The sequence below is a fragment of the Pristiophorus japonicus genome, chromosome 14, assembly GCF_044704955.1.
Source record: "Pristiophorus japonicus isolate sPriJap1 chromosome 14, sPriJap1.hap1, whole genome shotgun sequence".
Taxonomy (NCBI): domain Eukaryota; kingdom Metazoa; phylum Chordata; class Chondrichthyes; family Pristiophoridae; genus Pristiophorus; species Pristiophorus japonicus.
Window position 1 is genome coordinate 113,868,393 of NC_091990.1, and position 16,675 is coordinate 113,885,067.

Below are 16,675 nucleotides of genomic sequence, written 5' to 3' on the forward strand. Positions count from 1 at the left end.
GTCACATTTCCCACATTACAACAGTGACTACATTTCAAAAAGTGCTTCATTGGCTGTAAAGTGCCTTGGGATGTCCTGAGATCATGAAACACGCTGTAGAAATGCAAGTTCTTTCTTTGTTTTTGTATTTAATGATGTCCATCTCCCAGCAATTCCTCCGAAACATTTCTTTTTAAAACGACAGAACTTTTCGTGGCATAAAAACGTGTTGAGCTAGAAACCGTCTCAAAGGAACGCTTATAATTCCGTGTTTTTTAACAATATTATGAATTCCTCGAGGAAGGCAGAGTGTGAAAAACATCAAAGTGTCATAAAAGTGAAAGAGGCCAACAATTGCACACAGGCACTTTTCATCTGAAAGGAGAAAGGGTTTTTTCAGAATCCACACCACTAACCACAGCAAAGAGTTCAGTCTTCGTTGAAAATGCCAGGAGAAAAGAAATGAGAGAGAGTTAAACAAGCTGTTAATCTGTACTTTTATTTTGTTGAGGGGCAGTGCGCCTTAATCAGCTGGATGGCCTACAGAGATCATCACAGCCAAGCCTAATCGTATCGTCAACCTGTGTCTGCGACCCACTTTCCAACAGAAAATCTCCAGATAGAAGTTAGGATTGGGACCCCTGGCTGATTATCCGTCCCCCCACCACAGCTCCCTCCCCCTGCCCACTCTCTCATCCAGTGATACTAAAACCGACTGCAGCAACCCCACCCGAATGAGATCATCTAACTTGGCAAGATCAAAGTGTCAGCCTTGGCTCAGTGTAGCACTCTTGCCTCTGAGTCAGAAGGTTGCAGGTTCAAGCCCCACTCCAGAGAGTCAAACGCAAAAATCTAGGCCGACACTCCCAGTTCCTAAATCACCTCTGAAATTTCCTCTTGGTATCTTTCTCCCCCTCCCTCAAAGAAATATCAAAGGTATTTAAGGATACAGAAACACTGGAGAAGATGCAAAAAAGATTTACAAGGATGATACCAGAATTGAGAGGTTATAACTATCAGCTAAGACAGAATGGGGCAGGAGCTTTTTTCTCGAGAAAAGAGAAGGTTGAGGGATGGTCTGACAGAGGTCTTTAAAATTATGAAGGGGTTTGATAGGGTAGACATAGAGAAGAAGTTTCAACATATGGGGGAGATCAAAACTAGGGGACATAAATATAAGATAGCTACTAATAAATTCAATAGGGAATTTAGGAGAAACTTCTTTACCCAGAGTGCTGAGAATGTGGAACTCGCTACCACAGAGAGTAATTGAGGTGAATAGTATAGATGCATTCAAAGAGAAGCTAAATAAGCACATCAGTGAGAAAGGAATAGAAGATTATGCTGATAGGGTAAGATGAAGTAGGGTAGGAAGAGGCTCGTGTGAAGCAAAAATACCAGCATAGACCAGTTGGGTAGAATGGCCTGTTTCTGTGCTGTGAATTCTATGGAGTTCCATGTACGACTGAGGGAGTGCTGCACTGTTGGAAGTGCCGTCTTTCGGATGAGACGTTAAACCGAGGCCCTATCTGCTCTCTCAGGTGAATGTAAAAGATCCCAGGGCACTATTATGACAAAGAGCAAGGGAGTTCTCCTCAGTGTCCTGCTCAATATTTATCCCTCAACCAAAATCACTGAAACACAGATGATCTGGTCATTATCACATTGCTGTTTGTGGGACCTTGCTGTGCGCAAGTTGGCTGCCGCGTTTCCTACATTACAACAGTGACTACACTTCAAAAGTACTTCATTGTAAAGTGCTTTGGGGCATCCTGATGTCGTACAAGGTGCTATATAAAGGAAAGTTCTTCCTGAATCTGGGGCTTTGCGGATTCAGGTGCCACAGAGGTACAGCAACTGGCTTCTTGGTGCCATTTTGTTTGACTGCTGTACATTGGTTCCTGGGAAACTATATTTTCTACCATGGAAAATACCTGGAAAGCAGCAAAGAAGCTTTATTATTTAGCAAGTCATCATTTTTATTTCAAGGGATCTTTCTCAGTGCTTTCCCCATGTTATTTCGGGAGATCTTCCTCAGTACTTCCCCCATGCTGGCAATCACACTGCAACCTCATTTGTCAATATGAGGAATTTAGCTCATGATCTGCGTGCCGTGAATTTATTTGATTAAATGGTAACAAATACTCCACCGTACGGACCTGATCCTAAAGCAGAAGGCGAGGACGAGATCCACCATTTCACAAGATAATTAGATAAGGAAATCCATTAGATTTGCCTCAATTCCTACTGCGCCCCAAGCAGTGGAATTCTCTCGCTGAGCCCCTTCGCCTCTCCACCTCCCTTTCCACTATTGGAAGGGAGCAGGGGAATTCTCCCCAGAGTCCTGGGCCAATATTTATCCCCCAACCACCATTACCAGAAAGAACGATTATCTGGTCATTTATCTCACTGTTGTTTGTGGGATCTTGCAGTGCGCCATTTGGTTGCCGCGTTTCCTGCATTACAGCAGTGACTTCTCTTCAAAAAGTATTTCATTGGCAGTAAAGCGCGTTGGGTCGCCCTGAGGTCGTGAAAGGCGCTGCATAAATGCAATTTTTTTTTTGAGACAGTTTCTCATCCACTAGTTGAGTTTACCCACTGCTTTGAGCTTAATTGATAAAAGCAGCCTTGTGCCCTGGCACAATTGCACTTCTGTCTTCCTTTGCTTCTGAATCAAGCCTGACCTCAAGCGACCCTGGATCAAGACACATTTATCTTTTTTTTGGACAGAAGGCGACATTTGAAAACAGAATAAAATTCTCCCCGTCCAAGGATGAACTTTAAAACAGAAAAATGCAGCTAACTCCTTCAACTGCAAAGCCCGTCAAACATGATCACCCGACACTCAGCGAGCTGGTAGTTTCCCTTATGAGGCAGTTGTGTGTAACAGTTATAAATAGCTCCTCACCTGGTCATATTCCAGTGCTCCTGGGTACAAAGGCCATCCAAGAAATAGCTCAGCAATCACACACCCCAGCGACCACATGTCTATGGCTTCACAAAACGGCAAACCCAAAATAATCTCCGGCGCTCTGAGGGAGGAAGAAGAAAATATAACGTTGCATTAGAAGGGACAGGTCAGCAGAGCACAGAAAGGTCACAGTTTATGTGTGGACAGATTGTATAGGCATCGAAAGGACAGTCCCTGTAAGAAAGCAAGAAATCGGCCAATTTACACTGGCCATTTAGACTGGCAATTACTTCGGCTGAATCAGAACTAGAAAAAGTGATAATTCTGCCATTCTCGTACCCCACCTCTCGACCCATCTTTTGTTCCTTTACTTGTCCCATTACTATCTCCTTTCGCCTCGCACCATCATCCCTTTTGTCATTTAATCTCTCCTGCCTTCCACCCTATCACAGACTGTTCTTTCCTCCCCTCCCCCCTTTCCCTGTCTCTACACTTGCTTAAAAATCTGGTACATCTCTAACTTTTTCCAGTCCTGACGAAAGGCCATCGACCTAAAATGTTAACTCTGTTTCTCTCTCCACAGATGCTGCCTGACCCGCTGAGTATTTCCAGCATTTTCTGTTTTTATTTCTTTTTTCCTGATTCTGGCTTTACTCGTAAACCAAGACCCTTGGGCAGTTCTCCAGAGCTCCACCCAGTGAGAGCATTATTATACTTAGGAGCAAACATCAGGCTGCCCTTGGCTTTCAATTCGTGGCAAGCGCTGGTGCTTAAACAAAAAATAATACTTCAATCTCAAAAGCAGAGGAGCCAAAAGCGCAGTAAGTGACAATGGCAGCTGAAGGATGAAGTAATGGGATATCTAGCTCCCTGTTGCCGAGGAGTCACCCTTTCACGTTGTCACAATGCAAACATGTCTAGTTACCTCTAGACTTGACTCTTTCAACGCACTCCTGGCTGGCCTTCCACATTCTACCCTACATAAACTAGAGGTGATCCAAAACTCGGCTACCCGTGTCCTAACTCGCACCAAGTCCCGCTCCTCTAATTCTGCCCTCCTGCGCATCCCTGATTATAATCGCTCAACCATTGGTGGCCGTGCCTTCTGTTAACTGGGCCCTAAGCTCTGGAACTCCCTGCCCAAACCTCTCCATCTCTCTAACTCTATTTCTTTCTTCAAGACGCTCCTTATAACCTACCTGTCACCTGCGCTAATTTCTATTTATGCGGCTCGGTATCAAATTTTTATCACGTAGTACTCCTGTGAAGTGCCTTGGGACGTTTCACTATGTTAAAGGCGCTATATAAATACAAGTTGTTGTTGTTCTGTTTTGCACCAGTTCCCTTCCTCCGTCTGTGCCCTGAGCAAGCAGCCCAGACCAACAACAGAGTACAATCTCTTCAGTAGCTCACTCACTCGTCACCCCATAACATCCAACCAATGATGCAGTGAAGTTGATAGACCAAGACACTGCCAATCAGCAAGAAGCAGGAAGCTTGAAGTATCAACCTTTCATAGGAACATAGAAGGAGGCCACTCAACCCCTCGAGCCTGTTCTGCCATTCAATGAGATCATGGCTGATCTGTGGCCTAACTCCTTTGTCCCATATCCCTTAATGCCTCTGGTTAACAAAAATCTAACAATGTCCAATTTAAAATTAACTGACCCAGCATCAATTGCCATTTGCAGGAGAGAGTTCCAAACTTCTACCACCCTTTGTGTGTAGAAGTGTTTCCTAAATTCACTCCTGGCTCTAATTTTTAGACTGTGCCCCCTAGTTCTAGACTCCCCAACCAGCGCAAATAGTTTCTCTCTATCTGTTATCCTTAATATCTTGCAAACGTTGATCAAATCACCCCATGAACTTCTAAATTCCAGAAAATACAACCCTAGTTTGTGTAATCTCTCCCCCGGAGTCTGGGTATCATTCTGGTAAACCTACGCTGCACTATCTCCAAGGCCAATATATCCTTCCTAAGTTATCGGGCCCGAAATTCATCGTCCCCGAAGGGGCGTCTACTGCGGGGTTTGGGGGGGTCGATCGAAAAAATCCATCGGCTGCCGCGGTCGGGTACTTTTCCCTCCCCGAGCCACATTCAGCTCGGGGAGGATTTTAGCGGTGTTCACTTCCACCGGAAACAGCCCGGTGAAGCCGCTGTAAAGGAGGTTTTCCAGTGGTGAACTGTGTAGCATGCGGGCCGCTGGAAAGGGACTACCACAGCGAAATTCACCGAGGTAAAAGGAGGACTTTTCCCGGCAGTGCCCCGGCAAGGTTTTCGATGCGGTACTCGAACGCGACACCGCTGGGGTCCTTTGGTAGGTAAATAGTTTTATTACTTATTCTTTTTATTTCATTTTCCAGCATGCATCTGCAGTATTTATCTTTTGATATAGTTTTATTATTATTGTTTTTATTTCATTTTCCAGCATGCGCTGTATTTATCTTTTCATATAATTGAAATAATTGTTGTGGCTCCATTAAACCTGCTGAGTGCTGCTCAGAGGTTTGCACATACCCCTGTACTTTTGTACAAATTTCAGGTCTGACTCTTTAGTGGAGTCCTGTGGACTGCAGAGACCTGCTTGGCAGGGTTCACCCCGAGGATGGGAGGAATGTTGGGAGGGCGACACCTGGTATATCTGGTCAGAAGCAGGGCGGCACGCAGGAGAAGGCGTCGCTGTCAGCGAGAAGGCAGTGGACAAGGGCGGCAGCAGCCATGATTCGTTCATTCTGCGCCAGATCTGTGAGCCCGCCATCTTCACCAGCCTGAGTCAGGATTGCGGTTGGCTGCCCTGTCCACTTGGCTGCTGACTCCTCTGTGGAACCCCAGGATAGCGCCAGAGCATGCTTACAATGACGCTCATTGTACCACCTGCATCATCGAGCAGTGCATAAGCATCCTTAAGCAGAGATTCCGATGCCTGGATCGCTCTGGTGGCACCTTGCAGTACTCTCCTCAGCGGGTCTCCATAATCGTCGTGGTCTGCTGCATGCTGCACAATCTGGCTCTCATGAGGGGACAGCCGCTGGAGGTGTTTAGGGCGCGGCATACGGGTCGAGTGAGTGCTGAAACTCAGATGGCAACGCAATCTGCGTTTTTACATGTCCGGCGTGAAGCACCACTGCAAACGAGGAGCCGTGGGTCGCGCCCAGGCTTTGCGACTGGGTTTTCGTCCCGGAGGGTCGACCTCCAGCGGCAGTGTTAAGTTGGAAAACCTGCAAAAATGCTACGTTAAAAGTTTTTATTGTTTAATTTTTTTGCAACGATTTGTTAGCTAAGGGTCTTGGTAATGTTGTTTGAATGTTTCTAAGAATTTTTTTTCAGCCTCCCAAGGTCTCTCTGGCAGTGCTCCCGGCCCCGCACAAAAGGCGAGGATCACGTCACGAATAATTGTTGAACGCCGCCCTTTGCGAAGGCCGAAAGTTGGGCCTATAATCGGTAATGCAGCGAAAACGGGAATTTTCACGTATTGCTTACATTTTCGCCCAAAAACCCGAAAATCCTGCCCCTAGGGTCTTGTTTCCATGAGTCTACCTGAGGTCTATTCAAAGTGTTGAGCACCGTGTGTGAAGAGCAACTTCCTGATATCAGTTTGAAGTTCAACCTGCGCCCCCCTCGTCCTACTCGGCAATTTCATTTGAATGTAATATTCAGGAGACATTTCCATACGGTTTACTCTCTTATCTACCTCATTATTCTCATTTCATGGCCGCGACATTCCAAGTTTCTCCAGTCTTTCCTCAGAATTCAGACCTTCTACACTCATGGTTGGTTGCTGAACTGCCTCCAGAACCTGAGTGTCTCCTTTGTGTTTTGGTGAACAGAACTGGACAAAGTGTTGAGTTTGCATCGAGACAAAAAGTGAGGTCTTCTCCTTAGCTCAGTGGATAGCACGTTCGCCTCAAGAGTCAGAACGTCGTGGGTTCAATTCCCACGGCCGAGTAGAGGTCATCAAAGGCCCTGCAGAGCTCGCAGCAAGTCCCTCCCCTTTAAGGGAAGAGGTGGGTCGTTGAAACACGTCAGCGCTACACGGAGAGGCTGCGTAGTGCTCCGTGATGTGCCCGGATAGTGTCCTAGATCCTGCCCTGAAAGGTAGTGGCGCGCGCGACATTGTGTTCCTCTTCCTGTGATGGGCGGTAACCCCCATTTCACTTCTGGGGCGGGACTTCATCGCCGTCTGGCCCCGGTGACGTTACCACCCATGAATGGGGCGGCAGCTCATTTCGGCCCCATTGTCTGTTAAAGTCCCATCAATTTGTGGAAATATTGATGGAATGGCAAATAATCAATAATGTCATGCCATTTCACTAATACTTGCACAAACTGAAAGTTTGAGTGTGAGGAGTTTTATATGGAAAAATCTTAACTTAACAGTTACAATTCCCAGGCAAGGTTTGTGATTGAACTGTATATTTTGATTTCAATTATTTAGCCATGTAGAATTCCTAATCACCATTGGTCAGATAGCCCGAAGTGATGTTAACTGTGGTGATGTGGGATATTTAAGGTCCAACATTGTTCGCCTGACAGGAGAACGGGTTTTGAAAGAGGTCTCAAGTTACCACAAGGCTTTGCAGAGCTACAACAAAGACAGTGTAAGGTTACAAATCCAATACCTGCGAGGTAGTAGTCAGGTGTTAATGAAAGCAAAGGACTACCATTGAACCTGTCGGTAAGACGACTATACACACCCAGTCAAAGAACACCCTAAAGGCTGGAACCAGATCTTCAGAGGAGGACTGAATAGTTTTAATACAGCTAAAACCTGCTGCGTGACAAAAGGGGCCGTACGCCTTACAGAATTACATGGAACTTTACAACACAGAAACAGGCCATCCAGCCCGACAGGTCTATGCTGTTAGTTCTGTGTGCCAGCTATGGCTCAGTGGGTAACACACTTGTCTCTGAGTCAGAAGGTTGTGGGTTTAAGTCCCACTGCAGGGACATGAGCACAAAAAAATCTAGGCTGACACTCCAGTGCAGTGCTGAAGGAGCGCTGCATTGTCGGAGGTGCCGTCTTTCGGATGAGACGTTAAACCGAGGCCCCTTTTGCTCTGACTTAGGTGGACGTAAACAATCCCATGGCACTATTTTGAAGCAGAGCAGGGGAGTTGGCCCCGGTGTCCTGGACAATATTTACCCCTCAATCAACAAAACAAACAGATTATCTGGTTGCTGTTTGTGGGAGCTTGTTGTGTGCAAATTGGCTACTGTGTTTCCTACATTACAACAGTGCATACACTCCAAAAGTACTTAATTGGCTGTAAAGCGCTTTGAGACATCCGGTGGTCGTGAAAGGCGTTATATAAATGCAATTCTTTCTTTATTTTCTTTTTATGCACCACACGAGCTTCCATCTATCTAACCCTATCAGCACATCTTGCCACTCCTTTCTCCCTCATGTACTTATCTAGCTTTCTCCTAAATGCATCTGTGCTATTCACCTCAACTCCTTGTGGTAGCGAGTTCCATATTCTCAGCACTCTCTTGGGTAAAGAAGTTTCTCCTGAATTCCTTATTGGATTATATTGGTGACTGTCTTATATTCATGCCCCGTATTTTGGTCTCTCCCACAAGTGGAATCATCTCTACGTTTACCCTATCAAACCCTTTCATAATCTCAAAGACCTCTATCTGGTCACCTCTCAGTCTTCTCTTTTCCAAAGAGCCCCAGCCTGTCCAACTTTAAACTATGTGATAGACTTAATACTGAAATGTATCATATGGTCTATGGCGCACGGTAACACAGCCATTGCAAGATTATGTTACCTTGCAAATGTAGACTGTAAAAGTGCATCTTTGGACATTCTTCAGTTATTGTCATTGAGTTGAAGCCAAGAAATGCTGTGCTATTGGAATATCAGAAAATCAACTTTATTTTTGTGCTTATAATTTAGATTCAGTTGGTTTTCAATAAGCCAAGTTTCATTTTGGAGCTAAGGTGCTGTCAGCACTGACACTGAAGCGGCTGATGGTACCGGCTGCAGAGCGGTACGTGTAGAATAAAGCAGTTATTTGCAGCACTTTGTAATAGATGTGTTCAAAATTATGAAGGGTTTTGATACGGTAAATATGGAGAAACTGTTTCCACCGGCAGGAGGGTCAGTAACCAGAGGACACAGATTGAAGGTAATCGGCAAAAGAAGCAGAGGCGAGATGGAAGAGATTATTGTTGTTACGCCGCGAGTTGTTATGATCTGGAATGCGCTGCCTGAAAGGGCGGTGGGAGCAGATTCAATAGTGGCTTCCAAAAGGGAATTTGATATAAACTTAAAACAACAACAAGAAGGAAAATTGTGCAGAGTTTTGGGGAGCGAGCAGGGAAGTGGGACAAATTTGATCGCTCTTTCAAAGAGCTGGCACAGGCATGATGGGCCAAATGGCCTCCTTCTGTGCTGTATGATTCTTGTTGGAGCACGTCAGTAGTCACAGAGGTGTGTGTGTATGTGCGTGTATGTATGCGTGTGTGTATATGTATATGCGTGTGTATATGCGCATGTGTGTGCGCGTGCGTGTGGTTTTTTAACAATGTGTTTGAAAATGTTCCCAGCCAGAAATTAAAAATTATAACGGTGTACCCAGGACACCTCCTAGCAACCCCTTGCAAACAAGGATAGAAACGTGACAAGAGGTTGTTTATCACCCTCCTCTCCTCCAGAAAAGAAGGGAGAAGTTATTATAAAGTCCCTGCTCCAGCAAATTTCCAGACATTCTGTCATTTTTAATACCACAACCATTAAATGTCAAGTGTATGTCATCCACTGTTGCGGTAATGTTCTTCAATGATGTTTCTATCTCTGTGCAACACTGGTCATTGTGGAAAGGCACAGGGGGGAGTGAACCACAAGTGTCACGGTGCTTAGACAATAAATCAATGTCGCCCACTTCGACAGGCCCTCAGTAAAGTCAATCTCGTGCTGTGTATTTGCCTCCGGTAATGACAAACAAATATCTGTCACATTTCCTGTGCTTTGTCGGCGATCTGGCTGGAGTCCAGCAGTGTGTCCTGCACAAGCCCCAAGGACCTAAAATAAGCCCCATCTCCCGCCTGAACTGGGCAACGGTACCAAAGCACTGACACAGTGAACCAGCACAATCGTACCCAGAACCATGCACTCTGTAAGGATCACGCATCACCATAAACTATGTGCATCAACTGACTAGAATTAAAGAGCAGGGATGATCAATTTTATTTTTTAAAATGCATTTCAAATAAAAAGTAACACTGAGCTAAACCCAGCCATCACAACTTCCTCAGTCAGTGATTCGCAATGTTTGGAAAGGCGTGTTTTTGGGGCGCAGATGGGAAATAAAGGAAGGGCACTTTCGAATTGGAAGGGAAGGCAAAGCACAAAACAGAACACATCACACAGGATGCGTCAGGAAATGTTGTCACCCTGTGGAACAGGTATCAACTTGTTCCAAGGGATGCAGCCATTTCTGAACCACTTTAAATTATGAGAAAAATACAGCAGACACACGCAACACACACAAATACAACACCTGTGCACACATGCACATACAACACGCACACGTGCGCACATGGACATGCGTATACACATAACAAATACGTGCAAAAACACGCACATACAATGCACACATACCACATGCAGACGCATACAACACATGCATATAATGCACATACCACGCGCACGCAGACACATACAACACACATGTACACCAGACATACAATGCACACATGCATACAACGCGCGCGCGCGTGCGCACACAGCACACATCATGCACACATACAACATGCACACAACACACACATGAACATACAACACATGTGCACAACACAGACATACAACACACAGATGAACACACAAACACCCAGCACACATACAACACATGCACAACACACACACACTGATGCAACACACACACAATTGCACATGCACTTCAGTATTTTTATATTGCTGGTACCTGCAGAGCCAGGGGTAACCCTGAAGCAGGTTTGACAGATGCAGTGATGTCAGATTGCTATGAAGACCCAGCAAAAAAGGGTCTTCCTTGCAACTGGCATTAGTGAATGAATCAAGAGTTCCCTCTACATGCCGTCTGTATAAAATATATCGCACTGCCAAGCCAATGTTTATCTCTCCCAAACAAATCACCATAAAGTTCAGAAAGTATTTCCAATAATTCTGGAGGGAAGCTTGCAAGAAATATCACTGCATTCGCTAACACGTCCTCTATACTACTGGTGAACATACAACAGACTTTAAGCATCACATACCCTACTTTTCTGGATTGAAGGAGCACTTTTGTCAGGAACTTATAGCTTAACAGTGGCGGCCGTGCCCTCAGCTGCCAAGGTCCTAAGCTCTGGAATTTCCTCCCTAAATCTCTCTGCCTCTCTCCTCCTTTAAATCGGTCCTTAGAACCTACATCTTTGAACACCTGCCCTTATATCTCCTATGTGGCTCGGTGTCAAATTTTGTTTTATAACACTTTTGTGAAGTGCCTTGGGACCTTTCGCTTCGTTTAAGGTGCTAAATAAATCCAAGTTCTTGTACACATAAAAAAAATTCTCGGCTACATACCCCTTTAAGAGCACAGGTGTGCTGTGGCATTGCACGGTCAGGAAATTGCTGCTTTATGAAACAAGTTGGACTGAGGACCAATGCTCCCTCGAAGGTGCGTGGCTGCAACACGAGGTTCCACGCAGCCCGCTCGCCAGCGCTGCCGCTGGACGAGAATCCGCGCATGCGCAGCAACGCAGCAAAGTTAAAGGGCCGGCGCAGGATAATTAGGGGGAGCACTGCTAAGAACTGCTCAGCGAGCAAAGGCTTCACTTGATGTAACAAAGTGTGCTGTGGCAAGCGTCCCACAACACAGCCTAAAACCCAAAGTTAAAGAGCTGAGAGCCATTGGATGCAAGCTCTCTCACAGAGGTTTGAATTCAGAGGCGCCAGCAACATACGTGTGAGCCAAGCCCCCTCTTAACTTTCTGAGTAGCGAGCACCCAGTCCAGCAGCTGAAATGCTGCAATGTACAGCCGGGGAGAGAGGAGTTTGGTGGGAGGGACGGGAGGTGCCAATGGTTCATGGTGCCAGAAAAGGCAGAGTTTCAATTTTATTTTATGGATTTTCTGGGATTTTTACTGGCATTTTCGGGGGCCGCATTTTGCAATTCCATTCTTTTATAATTAGTCCCCTGGCGTATAGTGACTGAGTAAGTCAAACTCAGCCTTTTCTGCATTATGGGATTTTCACCTCTTTTTATTTTACATGAGAACGTAAGAACTAGGAGCAGGAATAGGCCATTATGGCCCCTCGAGCCTGCCCCGTCATTCAATAAGATCATGGCTGATCTTCGACCTCAACTCCACTTTCCTGCCCGATCCGCAAATTGATTCCCTGAGTATTACAGCACAGAAACAGACCATTCGGCCTAACTGGTCCATGCCGGTGTTTATACTCCACACGAGGCTCCTCCCATCCCTCTTCATTTCACCGTATCTGCATACCCTCTATTCCTGTCCCCCTCATATGTTTATCTAGCTTCCCCTTAAATGCATCTATGCTATTCGCCTCAACCATTTCCTGTGGTAGCGGGTTCCACATTCTAACCATTCTCTGGGTAAAGACGTTTCTCCTGAATTTCCTATTGGATTTATTCGTAACTATCTTATATTTATGGCCCCTAGTTTTGGACTCCCCCACAGGTAGAAACATCTCTATGCTTACCCTTCATCATTTTAAAGACCTCTATCAGGCCACCCCGCAGCCTCCTCTTTTCTAGAGAAAATAGCCCCAACCTGCTAAATCTTTCCTGACAGGTAGTTCTGGTATCATCCTTGTAAATCTTTACTGCACTTTCTCCAGTACCTCTATATTATTTTTGTAATATGGAGACCGGAACTGTGCACAATATTCCAAGTGTGGTCTAATCAAAATTCAATACAAGTTTAGCATAGCATCTCTGTTTTTCAGGGGGATTATATCCTGCAAATATAAAAAGACTTGCATTTATATAGCTCCTTTCACGACCACTAGTCTTCTCAAAGTGATTTACAGCCAATGAAGAATATTTGGAGTGCAGTCACTGTTGTAAGTCAAAAACGCGGCAGCCTATTTGTGCACAGCAAGCTCCCACAAACAGCAATGTGTTAATGACCAAATAATGGCCAGGATACCGGGGATAACCCCCCCCCCGGTCTTCTTCGAAATAGTGCCATGGGATCTTTTACGTCCACCTGAGAGGGCAGATGGCAGGAGCAGAGAGCTTGGTTTAACGTCGCATTCGAAATACTGCACCTCCGACAGTGCAGTACTCCCTCAGCAATGCACTGGAGTATCAGCCTAGATTTAAGTACTCACAAAATATGTCCACAATACCACAGAAATCAGCTGCTCACGTCTAGTGACATAGGGCTCAATTTTCCCCAATGCTGTTTTTTTGGTGTATTTCAAGAGTTACGCCCTTTTTTTTTGCCCCGACTACTTCAAAAAAAAGTGAAAGTTTCTCCGTTCTATTTTTTTAAATTGGTGCCGCGCAGCCTGTCCTTTAGCTTCGAGGGGGTGGATGTTTCCACCAAAAAAACGATACCCCCAACCCCACTGCGCACACACGAAAAAAATACTTTTTTTACATGACTGCTATGGGCGTGCATGCCCAATATACCTCCCAGTCTGCATTCAGCCATTTTTAAAGAGCCAGTTGTGTGTGAGAACTTTTGAATGTTGTGTGAGAAATGTAATTCTCAGTGGAAAGAATCGGAGCTGCAATATGCAATGTGGCTCAAGGACCAAGAATTTCTCACAGGATGAAGTGGAGGCACTGGTTACTGTAATTGAGGCCAAATGGCACGAGCTGGACACCAGCAGAGGTCAAATAAAAGTTTCACCAAAAGAAATTAAGAAACGCTGGAACCAACTTGCAGAAGATTTCTGTACGATGGTGACCACCCCGAGGTATGGAGGCCAGTGCAAAAAGAAGTGGCAGGACCTTGGTCAAGTAGTTAGTGTAAGTAATATTTTCAATTATTCACTGGAATTGCAATTTGAAATGTGACCATCTGTATATGCCCCACCCAGCAGAAAGGCACCCTCTAAAAAGTTATATTCTCATCTTTGCAGAGGAAGGTGGCACACAACAAAAGAGAGAGAACTCGAACAGGAAGAGGCCTGGCAAAGCTTCACCCACTGATACACTTGGAGGAGAGGGTCGCTCTTTGATGGGTCCTGCCTGGAGAAAAGCAACCACCACTGCACAAGCTGGGCCCACACTCGAGGGAGACGGTAAGTTCTGCAAATTCCACAGTCTGGCTTTGCTAAATGTTAACTACTGTGCGGGCTAGCCATGCTTCGGTTCTTGGGGATGTCTCCGTCAGCTACGCTTCGGTTGAAGCAATGTGCTATAATTCATCGCGGTCCTTCAAATGAGCCTGCTGCCTGCGCTGTGCCACCCACCCTGTCCCCTCCTCTGTTGCTAACCATTTGTCTGTTTTGTTATATTTTGCAGAACTTGAGGCCAACCTTGATGAGACTGAAGCCAGGAAGAAGATTCAGATGCAGAAGAGCCTGAAGAGGAGAACATCTTCCAATCCCACCTTCCAGACCAAGAGCATGGGGGTGAGGGGCAGGGGGAGGATGAAGCCCCCACTGTTGTACTCACTCTGGAGGAGGTGCTGGTGCCGCCCATTGAGGTGCCAGCCCCTTTCCTGACTGGTTTGAGTGTTGGTGGGACATTTCATGGTTTCACACAGTCCGAGGCTGCGGGTCCCAGTGGGGTGCAGCAAGCCACACCCAGGGTGAGGAGGGGAATATGAGCTCCACGGCGCTTTCCTGAGGTGCAGGATTTAACCGATATGATTCAGATGATGGCAATGAGTGGGGAGAGCAGTGACCTGACGCGATCACTCCTGGACACCATCCAGGTGGGTGATGAGGTATTGGGACTGTCAGGAAAAGTAACGACTTCTCACGAGAAATGGGAACACTGTTTGGGCACATTAGGGATGGAATGTCGCAAGTAACTGATACACTGTCGATGAACATGAGGGAGGGAATGTCACAGGTAGTTGAGACACTGTCAGGGCACATGAGGGAGGGAATGTCGGAGGGTGCTGCTGCAATAAGGGAACATGCCCAGACCCCACGGCCATTGACGGAATCAACTGCCACTCCCACTCTAATCCCCAAACCAACCTCTGAAGAGGCCCAAGCCGGGCCCACAAAATTACCACCTGCCCTCGTCCTCCTCCTTGTCATCTGCATCTTCCTCCTCATCATCAGCCTCTCACACCTCAGGTGAGAGTGGCTGATGATGAGGAGGAAGATGCAGCTGATTACCATCTGCTGCTGCCTCATGATGGCTAAGTTGTGCATCATGCAGCAGACTATGAACTGACCGACAATCTCAGGGGGGTATTGCAAGTAGCTTCAAGGTGCCGATGGTCCTCTCTATTATGCTGCGCATCGCAATGTGTGACATGTTATATTCCCGTTCAGCTTCCATCCGGGTTACGTGTAGGGGCGTCATGAGCCAGGTGGCGAGGCAGTACCCTTTGTCTCCCAGCAGCCAGCTCTGCCTTTCTGGCTGCTGCTGAAACGTGGCAGATATAGCGCTCTCGCGAAGGATGAATACATCATGGGTACTCCCTGAATATCTCGTATCAACTGCCACAGAGTGTACATCTCGGAATCCTCCAAAGGTGCTCGCAAGGCAATGTGGGTACAATCAATGCAGCCCTGTACCTTTGGGAAGCCAGCAATCCTGGAGAAGCCCACAGCCCTTTCACGGATTGCCTGGGCAAGCATGGGAACTTTATGTAGTCATTCCTCCAGGCATATAGTGCAGCAGTCACCTGCCGAATGCAGATATGTGTTGCATGTTGAGAAATGGCTCGCACATCCCTGGAATAATCCAAAAGCATAAAATGAAAGCTGTAACCTCCACTTCAACTGACAAAGCAGTCCTCTTGACGCTTCTAGGGTGCAGTTCTGCTTTTATTAACTCACAGATCTTGGTTACAACTTCTTTGCGGAAACGCAGCCTTCTCACACAGTCTGCATCACTCAGGTGCACGTAGGAACGCCTGTCTCGATATACCCGACGTGGGTAAGGCCTCCTGCCCATCACCCTACGTGCTCTGAGGTTCCTCAGGCGATGATGCCTAATCAATCTTCTCCTCCGCAGCATAATCATACAGAAGCCTTGCACGAGGTATGGCATTGTCAATATTGCCCCATAATTTAATTTTCGCTTTGCAAGAAGCTCAAAACATCAGGACAAAGCACTCACACCTTCTTTCCTCCCTCTCTCCCCAAGTTAAACGCCCTAGTATGGACCACATCCTGGTCTGCGCGTGCGAAATAGGCTTGATTAGAACGGGAAGCTAGGCATTTAATGAAGAAACAAAGTCTAATGCAATTGTTTAATTTTTGATATTTTTCAAAGTACCACCCTACCACCGACGTCTCCTCACCGGGCTCGAAGGTCGGAGTGTCGGCCGGCAAAATCGCTCCCTCGCCCGGACACAGGGGCTCGGCTTCCACCATCCCTGGGCTTTTTTGGAGCTGTTGTATAGCCTAAGGGTTCTCATCCCTTATGTATGTGGCTTGTAGTTCAGTTCAGCTTCCACCCCACCACACCCAACCCCCCACGGGCTTCTTTTGAAGCCGAGCCCCGAGCCCCTGTGTCCGGGCCAGGGAGCTATTCTGCCGGCCGACGCTCTGACCCTCGAGCCCGGTGAGGAGACGTTCGATGGTGACATGACTTTGAAAAAAGTCAAAAATTAAAGAATTGCGTTAGACTTCCATTTTCTCCCTTTT

At 46.4% G+C, this 16,675-nt stretch overlaps 1 protein-coding gene across 7 annotated transcripts in view; it reads right to left on the minus strand.

Annotated features, from left to right (window-relative positions):
* Window positions 1-16,675, minus strand: part of hipk3a (homeodomain interacting protein kinase 3a) — a 285,348-nt gene that overhangs the window by 60,063 nt on the left and 208,610 nt on the right. For all 7 annotated transcript variants that reach the window (XM_070899500.1, XM_070899497.1, XM_070899501.1 and 4 more), the window contains one exon: window positions 2,888-3,011. In XM_070899500.1, the coding sequence (XP_070755601.1) occupies window positions 2,888-3,011 (124 nt within the window). The remainder of the gene's footprint in view (window positions 1-2,887; window positions 3,012-16,675) is intronic.